Genomic DNA, 13150 nt, shown 5'->3' with positions numbered 1-13150 from the left:
ACCACACTGATACTATTAAATTTTCCAGGAATCTTAGTATTTTTCCAGTGCCCTCTCCTATCGGCGGTTGAAAAACATCGTAGCAATCTTTACCATAAGATGTTTAACCCTTTCAAACCGTGTGTACATTTGAAAATACATGTATTTCAGATTTTTTCCTCACTATAGTAATAGGTATACAGGGTGTATCGGCAAGTACCCGACAAACTTTAACCAGCTATTCCTTAGCACATTTGGAGTAAAAAATGTTATGGGCGCTTTGCTGTCCGGTAACATTTTTTTTCCATTAAAAACAAAAAAATAATAAAAAATCTACACTCCGTCACTGTAATTTGCATTGTTTCTCGTGTTCAACAGCTGTTATTAGCAAGTGTGTCAAAAAGTGTCCTCGCTCTTTCGTACACACGTGGTGCCGTGCCATTTCGTTGTGATTGTAAAAGCGCGCCAACGTAGGTACGTACGTACATTATTCAACGAAACTCGAACAAAATATTGCCAGACGGGTTTTCAAACTTTGACAAAGGATAAAACATTGGTGACATGTGGTGAAAATATGAATAATAATTTTTTTATTAAAAAAAATGTTACCAGACAGCAAAGTGCCCATAACATTTTTTACTCCAAATGTGCCAAGGAATAGCTGGTTAAAGTTTTTCGGGTACGTGCCGATACACCCTGTATAGATAGGAGTGAATTAAAATTGTCATTTTTCGTTTTATATGTATGTATTACTAACTGGCTTCGATCGCTATTTTTTTTAATGGATTTTTAGCTACTGGTTCAGGTGGTAGCCATTTTTAAATGGTGAATTTTGTGTTTAATCTCAACCGTTTTTTTTTACTTTTTTGTGATTTTTTTTTAAATTCAATAAATTGTTATATTTTTGGTACACAATAATACGATTAGTAATTTTATGTGAAACATGCCCTCTGAAGTTATTGTTAAACGAAAGTAGCAATAACTCCTAACCATTATATTTATTTGTCAAATATTTTCGACCACTGCCCGTTTTAATTCAGGTCTAAAAGGGTTAAATGAATAAGTTATTCAATATTATAAATACAAAGTTGGTATATAAACACTATACACGGTGTCCGGAAACTCGTAGTACAAGCGGAAAACTGGAGAATCTACACCACATGGGGAACCCAAAAAAACATAAAGTTTTTTGATTTGAGCATTTTCAAAAAAAAAAAAACCAAAAAAATTTTTTTTTCGGCTATTTTAGGGTTAAAGTTTTTTCTGGTGTTTAGGGTTGAATAACAGATGTTTTAACCCTGCAGAGCAGAAATATTTTATGATTACACCGGCTTAAATGAAGGGTGATTTCAAAATAATGCTTCAAATCCGAGTTTCTTCATTTGTTTTACTTTCAAATAGTTTTAATTAGTTCGGTACTTTGATCTTCAGTAATAATTTATAAGAATTTGATTAAAAAAAAAAAAAAAAAAAAAAAAAAATCAACTTCAAACTCGATTTACTCGATAACGAAAGTTCAAATAAAAAAAAAATATACTACAAAATCGACTCCAAATGTGATGTAGATTCACCAGTTTCCCGCTTGTACTACGAGTTTCCGGACACCCTGTATATTATGCAGCGTATGGCGCAACTATATTATATCTCCCGTTAAGGTCCCGTAATTAACGTTAAAAGATAGTTTGAAAGGGAGAAATGTAAATACGAATATTAGAGGAAGCGCGCTGATATTTAAAAAAACGATAATAATTATTTTACAAGCAATAATTGTTCGCCTGAAACACTCATCCACATTGAAAAATCTCCTGATAAAAGATACATGACGCCAACGGGACTCGAACCCGTGTCCCTTCGATTTCCGGTCGACAGCTCTGACCACTGAGCTATGAACAATTATTGCTTGTAAAATAATTGTTACCCTTTGTGCTATGCATAAAAAAATCTTGTCTTAAAAACATTAGTTTACCAAAAAATAATAATTAATATTTGACAAGTTCAAGTATTTCACCTAAAAATGTAGACAATTTGTCTCGACGCCATCTAGTGAGAGAGTTAGCACTTACAATGCCTTTCTCATATAAAATAAAGTTGGTTGTTTTCAGGTGAAAAATGTAACAAGCAGTAATTGTTGAATGAAACACTAGTATATATTGAATAATTTCGCGGGTAAGAGATAAGCCGCCATAGCTCAGTGGTCAGAGCTGTCGACCGGAAATCGAAGGGACACGGGTTCGAGTCCCGTTGGCGTCATGTATCTTTTATCAGGAGATTTTTCAATGTGGATGAGTGTTTCAGGCGAACAATTATTGCTTGTAAAATAATTGTTACCCTTTGTGCTATGCATAAAAAAATCTTGTCTTAAAAACATTAGTTTACCAAAAAATAATAATTAAGCGAAAATGGTAAAATATATTTAATAAAACACAACTCGTTTGAAATACAGCGAAAATCTCACGATATATCCTTAAGTTGCATTTAAAGATACACTTATTTTTTTAAACATATTGAATAAGGGAAAAAAGTTGTTTTAATAATTTTCGGAGCTTACTTTGAGATCTTTTTCTATCGAAGGAATTTCATATAATTACCATTTCGTCTTTACGAATGTATAGATATTATCTTAAAAAATAACATATTTTTTTAGGAACTTAAAAACTTTAAGTGTTAAAGAGAAATATGTTTTAAATCGGTAGAAATTTGGAATGCCCGCTTCACACATGTTCCTGCTTTCCTCCGCCCAATTGCCTGTCCCTGTCTGACATTAAGGAGTATCTATATTCAGTGACATTGCAACAATTTATTTATACATGACCAGTCTGTTAAGAAAACCGGTGCTGTGAACATGTCACTTCAGCGCGTTTCATTCGAGTCTATTACGTAAGCTTGTACAGTGATATACAGCATTGTCTCTCAAGGCCATAATATCGATCGAATTAAGTCGAATCTCAAGGGTAAGTCAAAATCCATTTCCAATTCCAACTGTTGACCACAGCTACCCCGATAGTTGTATCAAATATTGATTAAATTACACAATGAAATCATAACTCATTCGCATACAACATTGCTACTCCAGTACGTTTTCTTATAAAGCAAGTACACTGTATTGTCTTGCCGTTTACACAGAATTACTTATCTCACTATACTTTATTTTACTTGCCAAAACATTACCAAAATATATCATAATAATATCGCAATTTATAAAAGAAATAACATAATATGTACAATGGAAGTTTTATCAGATGCAGTGTATTTTAGCAACCGACGCGAAACGGTTTTTTAATGATTTTTTTTAATGTTCTAGGCATGGGTGCTTGTCATTGAGACGTAGCGATCTGGAATGACTTCGCATTATTTTTGTTTATTTTTAATTACTCATTATCGCGAGCAGTGAACCAAAAGTTAACCATATTATTTGTTTATCAACACGGCGCCCAAACCTGACTTACAGTTTATACTAGCTAAGTCCCCGGCGAAGCCCGGGCTTTACACAGATTTTTTCGAAATATCTAAACAAAGAATCATGAAGGATGTGTAATTTTTTTGTGGATATAAGTTGTGATTGCGCTAGTAATTGTTGACTTCTTTGCTGCATTAGTGTTTATGGTTCCTATATGAAGAAGCGTAGTGTGTCTGGTATGCCTCATTGGAACATTTAAAACAATGACAGATAGCAATTCGGAATTATCTATTTGCTGCATTAGTGTTGTTGGCTTCTATATGAAGAAGCGTATTGTGTCTGGTATGCCTCTTTGGAACATTTAAACCAATGAAAGATAGCAATTCGGAATTATCTATTTGCTGCATTAGTGTTGTTGGCTTCTATATGAAAAAGCGTATTATGTCTGGTATGCCTCTTTGAAACATTTAAACCAATGACAGATAGCAATTCGGGACTATCTATTTGCCGCATTAGTGTTGTTGCCTTCTATATGAAGAAGCGTAGTGTGTCTGGTACGCGTCATTGGAACATTTAAACCAATGATAGATAGCAATTCGGGATTATCTATTTGCTGCATTAGTGTTGTTGGCTTCTATATGAAGAAGCGTAGTGTGTCTGGCATGCGTCATTGGAACATTTAAACCAATGACAGATGGCAATTCAGGTTTATCTATTTTATTATTTAGCGAGTTATGTAGAAAAAAAACATCGTGTAAAGCGACCATAAAGGTCTCGGTACTGTGTGGAAAGGGATTATATCTATGGCAGCGATAAAATCGTGTACATGTGTGTAAAATGTGTTTTTACACGTGTGATAAAATTGCCTCTTTTATGTAACATAAAAGTTCTCATAATGTAAAATTATAATATCGAAAAAAAAACGCACAACGTGCCAAGCTTTTTGCGCGGGTTTGAACCCGCAGATGATGCGGCGTATAATTATATAATAAATTAACTACGTAAGATGAATGTTTAGTTTTAGTAGGTCATGCATAGCATTAGGTACCCACATAAACGAATTTTCGGTCTTTGTGGCCTAGCGGTAAAGTTTTGGCATACAAGGCGAAGATCACGGACTCGATAATCACAAAACGTATTTGACATGTTTCATTTGAAGTGCGTTGGCATTTCAGCCTATCAACGAATTTAACCAGTCTCTAATCTATATTAGGGTACGTATACATTTGCGAACCGAAACGCGAACCGTACCACGAATTACGGGAAAGGAACAAATCAACTGCAAGCGGCGTTTCGCGCCATAGCATTATAAAAAAATTATATTGCATACATTTTTTATACTGAGCTCATCCTAAAGTCTAAATTTACCTTGATCGGAAGACTTGGCAACGGATATCTCTTTTTATTTTTTTTTATATTTAAAAAAAAATTATCTGAATCCGGCACAAGAGTCCCAACTGCTCCCAACCGTCTTGAGCCAGTGATACTATGGCATTCCTAATTAAGGTATGTTGGGAGGCTGATGGAAGTGGGGTGGGGAAGTACCCGGCTATTCAGACCTGGTCAACAAACACGACCAAAGCCATTTCAAGCAAAGTTTCAATTCTGAATGGTGGTCTTACACCAGGGCGATACTGAGAGTAGCTTCCACTTTGGAACGTGCTGCAAGTATACTATATATATTATTGTTATTGTATGTTAAATAACACAAATCCATCAAATAAATTTACTTGCGCACGCCGGGATTTGAACCCGCGACCTTCGGATTGCTATTCGAGAGTCTTACACCACGACCACGAAATTTCGAAACGACGGCCGTTGAAATTTTATTTCACCAGTTTTTCTTCCGGAATCGACATGTTTAATGGTGTAATATGCGTCAACATATTATTAGAAGTATATGTAATATATTATTCGAAGATTTGATACATATGTATGACACGGTAATCAAAACGTAATGCAAATGTCCGTTCTTATTAGAATTGTCCCATTTTACAATAGGTAATGATTTGATACATATGTATGACATGGTAATCAAAACTTAATGCAAATGTCCGTTCTTATTAGAATTGTCCCATTTTACAATAGGTAATGATTTGATACATATGTATAACACGGTCATCAAAACGTAATGCAAATGTCCGTTCTTATTAGAATTCTCCTATTTTACAATAGGTTAATGATTTGATACTTATGTATAACACGGTCATCAAAACGTAATGCAAATGTCCGTTCTTATTAGAAATCTCCCATTTTACAATAGGTAATGATTTGATACATATGTACAACATGGTCATCAAAACGTAATGCAAATGTCCGTTCTTATTAGAATTCTCCCATTTTACAATAGATAATGATTTGATACATATGTATAACACGGTCATCAAAACGTAATGCAAATGTTCGTTCTTATTAGAATTGTCCCATTTTACAATAGGTAATGATTTGATACATATGTATGACACGGTAATCAAAACGTAATGCAAATGTTCGTTCTTATTAGAATACATACAGATACATACAGGGTGTATCGGCACTAACCCGACAAACTTTAACCAGCTATTTAACCAGCACATTTGGAGTAAAAAATGTTATGGGCACTTTGCTGTCCGGTAGCATTTTTTTTTTCAATTAAAAACAAAAACAAAAAAAATTTCCACACTCCATCACTGTCATTGGCATTGCTTTTCGTGTTCAACAGCTGTTATAAGCAAGTATGTCGAAAAGCGTCTTCGCTCTTTCGCACACACTAAATAATAAGAGTTAAAAATGAGACGAATGGTGCCGTGCCATTTCATTGTAGTGTGGGTGTATCGATCTTTAACTTTTTTTTGTTTTCAAATTCCAAGTTGAGAAAAAGTTGCTACTAGGTACCACAACTTACCACAAAAAGTTTTGGATTTTTAAAAAAATGTTTAGGTCTCCCGCACAAGGCTTAAAGTTTTAATTTTTTTCAAAAAATATAAAAAAAAATTAAATTTAAAAAAATAAAATCGTAACTTTTGTGTTCTGAACTCATTTTATGCCTTCTGTAAGAAAATTAAAATTAATTCCGGTGGTTTAAACTTGAAAAAAAAACATGGTTCATATATGTACACAAAATTACAAAATTTCATCAAAATTAACAAACTTTAGGGCTTGTGCGGGAGACCTAAAATCCATTTTTTATAAAAAAAAATCGTTTCTTACTTATTTTTATGCCCTAATAAAACTGTTTTTTAACTTGGAATAAACACAAAAGTTACGATTTTATTTTTTTAATTTAAAAAAAATTGGATGTTTTTTGAAAAAAATTAAAACTTTAGGCCTTGTGCGGGAGACCTAAACATTTTTTTAAAAATCCAAAACTTTTTGTGGTAAGTTGTGGTACCTAGTAGCAACTTTTTCTCAATTTGGAATTTGAAAACAAAAAAAAGTTAAAAATCGATACACCCTAATAGGTAATGATTTGATACATATGTATGACACGGTAATCAAAACGTAATGCAAATGTCCGTTCTTATTAGAATTGTCCCATTTTACAATAGGTAATGATTTGATACATATGTATGATACATTTTACATGGTGTTTTTTACTAACCCTTTAGGTGCCAAGACATCCATCTGTGGATTTTCTAGTAAATCACCGCACTTGTCTCGATTTTATGGCATTTTGAACCTTAAAAAAAATCAACCCATCAATCAATAAATTGCTATAATTATATGTTTCAATTTTTTGTTCGCTTGTTTGACTGAGGATTGAACTCTCCTCCCCAGGGACTTGCTCTTAACTGATGTGAACTTTTTAAATTTCTTTAAAAACCTAAAAAAATATTGCTTTGACTGAGGATTGAACATGACGAGTCTATTTACCGAGTGTCAGCTCGATCGGATGTCAGGAAGTGGGTTAATTTCCACTTCTAAGTTTTGTTCAAATAGATGTATACAAAATGTTCCTAGCAAGCTATTTTTTTTATTCGCTTGGCAAGGAAATAATGTATCTTAATAATTTTCTAGCTTGTCGTTTCGTCATTTGCAAACATGTTTATTTTATCCTCGTAAAAGCTTCGCAAAATTTCATATCAAATATCGTAATTTTTCATTTTCACTGTACTTTATTTATTTATTTATAGGAAAGCCTTACATGACTTATCCCCGACTTATTCTACAATTCAAACCACTCTCTAAATACTTCTGACACTAATAAGAACAAATTTTGAAATTTTCAGCGATATCGGTCAAACACTTTTCGAGTTTTGCAAGCACAAACATATGCAGGCTGAATTTTTAAATATTAAGATTAAAATACGGGGTTTTCCAATAAGAGGTGTTATTTTGAATAGCCCGCTATTTCGGTAGATGTTACTTTTGAAGCTGTCATTTTTTGACATTTGACAAGTAGAAACTACGCCATTAATAAAAATGGAACGATACATGCTTCAACAGCGCATTGAAATTATTAAATTTCACTTGAGTGAATCAAATGCAAATCATCTTGAGTGATGAGGCTCATTTCCAAGTCGGTGGCTTCGTCAACAAGCAAAATTGTCGCATCTGGGGCTCGGAAAACCCAAGAGTTATTGTTGAAAAGCCTCTCTATCCTCAACGTGTGACTGTCCGCCGGAGTCATTGGACCTTACTTTTTCGGAAATGAGGCTGGTGCAACAGTTACGGTGAATGGATTGCGCTATCGAGAGATGATTAATGATTTTTTATGGCCGGAATTGGATGGTATTGATCTGGACAACGTTTACTTTCAACAAGACGGCGCTACGTGCCACACAAGCAACGAAACTATTGATCTTTTACGATTGAATATCAAAATAACACCTCATATTGGAAAACCCCGTAGTTTTACAATTTAATATTAGCTTTTCAAAACGATTGTCACGAATAAATAAAAGTCTAACGTAGTCATAAAATTTCTATTTACGTGATTATAAAAATAAATTGTATTTGTACTTAAACTATTCATAAAAAGCATAAACTATGAATGCTTTGTTTAAATTCTTGTATTTATAAATGTTTTTGTTACTTTTCAGAATTCAGAAGCATGATGAACACACCACCGTCTGAACTCTGTGGGAAAGGTCCACGATCAGAAGCTGCACGGAGTCTCCGTCGGTGAACGTCTACGCGATACACGATAACGGAAGCATCCAAATTGTTTTCGCTTCACTTCGAAAGTACTGTTGATATTGTAAAAAACATTTCAAGTAAACTCTATACCAAATTAAACAAGTATTATTTTAAGTGTTGTGACTTCTCTACAAGTTTTAGTTTGTTATTTTCTTTTTAATCCTTTGACTATCAAAAGTGGTGACTAATTTTCTACAGATAGCCATAGATAATAGTTCCTATAATCGAATTTCTGCTTAAACATAAATTTTGATAGTTTGTATAAGTTTGTAATAAGTGAATTTTCTTGCCGTTTGCCGCTTTTGATGTTACAAGATGGCGTCGTCCAATCATTTGGTGACCGTGTGCATCTGCTTGCTGTGCGCCACTCACTCTTCGTGCTCCGCTCATGATGGCCTCATACCTGAAACCGAGGGGCTGACCAAATACCAGGACTTGAGGCACGAGAGATTCAAAGTCAACGCCCTCCTGGCCAAGGGATACGCCAAGAGCCACTATCTCTACAAGACTAAGAGCCCCGATATAATAGGGGCTGACGAGTCTAAACTGCGGACGTATTTTTATAAGATTAAAGATAATGTTTACGAAGATGATATCCAAGCCGCGCCAGTGAATCTCAATGATAGAAGCGGATATCGCAAGAAGCGCCCGGAATTACGTGCGGCTCATTTCAAGATCAACTCGCTGAGCAACGATGGAAAGTTTGTCGGAGATTCCATGGAGGACGGACGTTATGTTAATATAATAAGCGATCGGAATTTTAGAGGTAAAAGGAGGAATCTAAGTGCCAAGCCCGAAGACTCGTCTGACGGTAGCGAATTGAACGATGATAAATACAATATAGACATATCGCAGAGGCTCCATGACATCCAACAGAGGGTCGGGGCAAATCCACATTTGAACGAGGCGAGAATCAATGAACGTATACTAGACTTAAAAAGAGACGAATCAGAGTATGGTAATAGCAATTATAATAATTACGCTTGGGCAATTAAGAGCAATAGAGACTTGGAAGCGACAGCGAATATCTTCGATATCAATCGCAGATCCAAGGTAGCCAAGGAAAACGCAGACGTGAAACACGCCGATAAAAATGTTTTAGACACCATGTTAAGAAACGAAGACGAACCCCAATTTAAAAAATCTGACGATTTACCGTTGTCGGATTCCGCTGCAAATTCGCTCGACGTCGGGAATGCGCAGCTCCACAGCAACGATCAGATTTATTTCAAACGGAAAAAACGTGACACGAATTTATCGGACGGCGTAAATAAGAATTCTTCCGACACGGCGAACGGTACCTCGGTTGCGGTGGCTAACTCCACCGAATACAAAATTAATCTCAAGAACATCGACGTGGACTTTTACGTGAAGAAGCTGTTCATGCAGTTTGGGGACCGGGAGTCCATGACGATGGACCTGGCCGGGTTTGACCAGATGCTGAAGAAGCTGGACCTGGACCGGATGGTCCTGGAGCCGGAGCGGGTGCAGCACGCCCCCATCGAGGCGGTGATCAATGGCCAGAGGAGCAGTTCGCCTAATGTTGCCGTGAGCATTGTTTTTTTAATTTTATTTATTTGACTGACTGAATTTCTGGCCCTAATATAATATAATATCAGGCCATAAAACTAAGCGCCCTTGAGGTGATTTTCTCACGTAAACGGCGCTATATAAATAATCCAATCATTATTATTATGGGATAGATTACCGCATTCACTAAGATTGATGAAAAACGTACTTGTGGAAAATCAAAACTCAAATCTCCCCAAAATTATATCTGTGGATAAAGAATGTGTTTTTTCGGAGCTTGCTAACCAACCCGTAGTTTCTAACTTCTGTAATATAATTTGTTTGTCTTTTTATTATACACGGTGGCTGGAAATCTTAGTACAAGCGGGAAACTTGTGAATCTACATCACATAGAGAACTCAAAAACCTTTTTTCAATCAGAGCATTACCAATCAAATTTATTGACTAAAGGGTTAATAAAAAAAAATCAAACTAAAGGGTTGAGAAGTATTTTAAAAGATATTAAATATTTTTCTTCTTTTATTCCACAATTTTTAATTTAACTAAATAACTAACCATCACGCCGTTTCCCCGCAGGGGTAGGTAGAGAGGACGGACGGCCAAACAACTCGAGTCACACCACACACTCCTTGCCTCATTCACATTCATACATCCTCTTCTATTATTCTGACTCTTGACATGGCCCGACTCAAGTATCTTATTCACTTGATCGTGCTATGTCTTCCTCGGGGCTCCCCGACTTCTGCCACCATTCATATTTGTGTTATATAATTCTCCTTACGCTCCTTTCTTTTCTCATTCGCTCTACATGCCCAAACCATCTTAAGCGTCCCTTTCTTAATCTTACTCATTATGCTTACATCAGCCTTGCATTCTTTGCGGATCTTCACATTTCTCACACGATCATACATGGTTTTATCACATATACGCCTCAGGGATTTCATTTCTACTGCATTCACTCTACTTTCATTCAATTCCATGCCTCACTGCCATACATAAGGGTAGGTACCAGCACTCCATTGTGGACTGCTACCTTCACTTCTTTGGACAATTTTATGTTAGCGCCAACTGCGTTCAGTTTTCCATTAATGGAGTTACCTACATCAATGTTTAATTTAATACCAGTAAAATAGCTTGGCATCTTATAATGCTACGTATACATATGCGAGCCGAACTGCAGAACTGAACCTCAACTTATGGGAAAGGAACAAAGCAACCGCAAAGGGCGCGAAATGCCGCTTGCAGTTGCTTCGTTCCTTCGTGGCTCGGTTCGCAAATGTATACGTACCATTATATGTCTTTGATATAATGGCTCTTTGCATTAAAGTTTTTATGTAAAATCGGGATTGCGCTGTTCCATTATTATTGCAGTATAATTATTAGATAATAGACTGTAATTAACACGTGTTATCTCAGATGACAGGTGATAAATATAAATTTTATTATTTATGTAAAAAAACCTTTGAATAAATTGAACCTACAATTAATTGTTGCGCTTTCAAGACATCTTTCATACTATTAAAGTACTCCAGGCACACATTCATTACAGTTATAAATTATTTTCTTGATTTTTAAAGTGCTTTTAGATGATACTTGACAAAAATGGCAACGATTATAATATATTTCATTATTTGTATATGCCATATCGATTCTGTATATTTGTCAGTAAAGCAGTTTGATCTGTGGAGTTGATGTTTTCCGTCAGACTGACTCACACCCACACTAATGTGTATTTTAATAACATTACATCAGTTTATATAAAATTATGCAGGTCATGTTATTACTACATATTATACAGGATGTATCAGCATTGTTTGTCTTTACATAACCTACAACGACATCTGTGTCCCAGTCGTTGATATACAAAAGCACGATCAAATCATATTTCACGCCAGGTCAGTATTTGCGCTGTCTTCTAGTACAACACTTCAAACCCAAGCGTAAACGAGTCGTGCATATTTCATTGTGCACAAAACTTTACAGCTTCGGGCGGTGGTATTGAGGCAGCTCGACCCCCTAAACAGTGATATGAGCGAAGCATATTGTGGTCATGTTTGGGGTAGTGCAGATATATAGCTCAACCCTTGCACTATCATCGCATGCGCGAAGCTTCTTGATGACAAGTGAATTTTGCATCACTTAATTAAGCGTAATCCAATACGTCTGGAATGGATTCGTTTAGGAATACTAATTTACAATGTTAGCACTACAACATTCACACATTCATGCTCGAGATTTTCAGTGATTACTTGCGTGTCCTTTACTATGCGAACGCTGATTGAGTAGTTTTATTACGTTATAGATTTATTTTAAAAGTGAAATGCACTACTGGCAATTTCAGTCATCAGCTGCCTGTGATCAGCTTTAACCCCTCCGACTTTTCGCGAACTTGAAGCTAAGATGTCTTTACCGAAATGTCAATTTCACGAAAACGTTGTGTTATTACCGCCTCACAATCAAAGCTCTATAAATGAAACATTACTGAACGGAGCCGAATAGTAAAAACTGTTTTAGAAAGGTTACAAAATAGGCTTTCAAATTGTTGTATCATAAATAAATATTAACATTTGTAAATATTTAAATTTAGAATGGAAACATGAAAAAATTGTAAAAATGACTCACCTGTAATGTTTTATGTAAAAACGATACTAAAATCACGGATAATGTAAAAAAAAACACTTATTTCATCGTACAAATGTACAATAAACAATTCTGTCACTTCACTTTTTGACCATTTCATACAAAATATATTTTTTAAAAAATAATTAAACTTGCGAGGCGGGTCGGCACGTCAAACGGCTTTCTTGGCGTCGTTTTACGATTTGGCGGGTAAAATTTGCTTCCACTGAGTAGGTCTTTTTACGGGTTTCTATGGATAACTTTGAATAGAGATGTGAAGCTTCATTCAATACGAATATTCTACTTTTTGTTTTAGGGATGTCACTAGAAGAATAACGGAGTTATGACGATTTTTGTGGAAACACACGCGTTGACGTGTAAACACGCTTATTGTACTTGACTGCTATCGTTATTTTATCGTGTATATCTGCTTACGTTGCTGACCGGTTAACTCAAAAGATTTTAACCAGCGATTCCTGAGTATATTTGGAGTAGAATATGTGGATG

At 35.3% G+C, this 13150-nt stretch overlaps 1 protein-coding gene across 1 annotated transcript in view; it reads left to right on the top strand.

The window, feature by feature from the left end:
• foi (solute carrier family 39 fear-of-intimacy) overlaps positions 1-13150 on the top strand; it is a 90703-nt gene that overhangs the window by 54607 nt on the left and 22946 nt on the right. Inside the window, exon 2 of the mRNA XM_089648402.1 lies at positions 8398-10042. Within this exon, the coding sequence (XP_089504528.1) occupies positions 8810-10042 (1233 nt within the window). The 5' untranslated portion in view covers positions 8398-8809. The remainder of the gene's footprint in view (positions 1-8397; positions 10043-13150) is intronic.

Source organism: Hesperophylax consimilis, chromosome 27 (assembly GCF_061612785.1).
Source record: "Hesperophylax consimilis isolate HC1 chromosome 27, BYU_Hcon_1.0, whole genome shotgun sequence".
Taxonomy (NCBI): domain Eukaryota; kingdom Metazoa; phylum Arthropoda; class Insecta; order Trichoptera; family Limnephilidae; genus Hesperophylax; species Hesperophylax consimilis.
The sequence above is the reverse complement of the archived record's forward strand: the minus strand, read 5'-3'. Positions and strand labels throughout refer to the sequence as shown.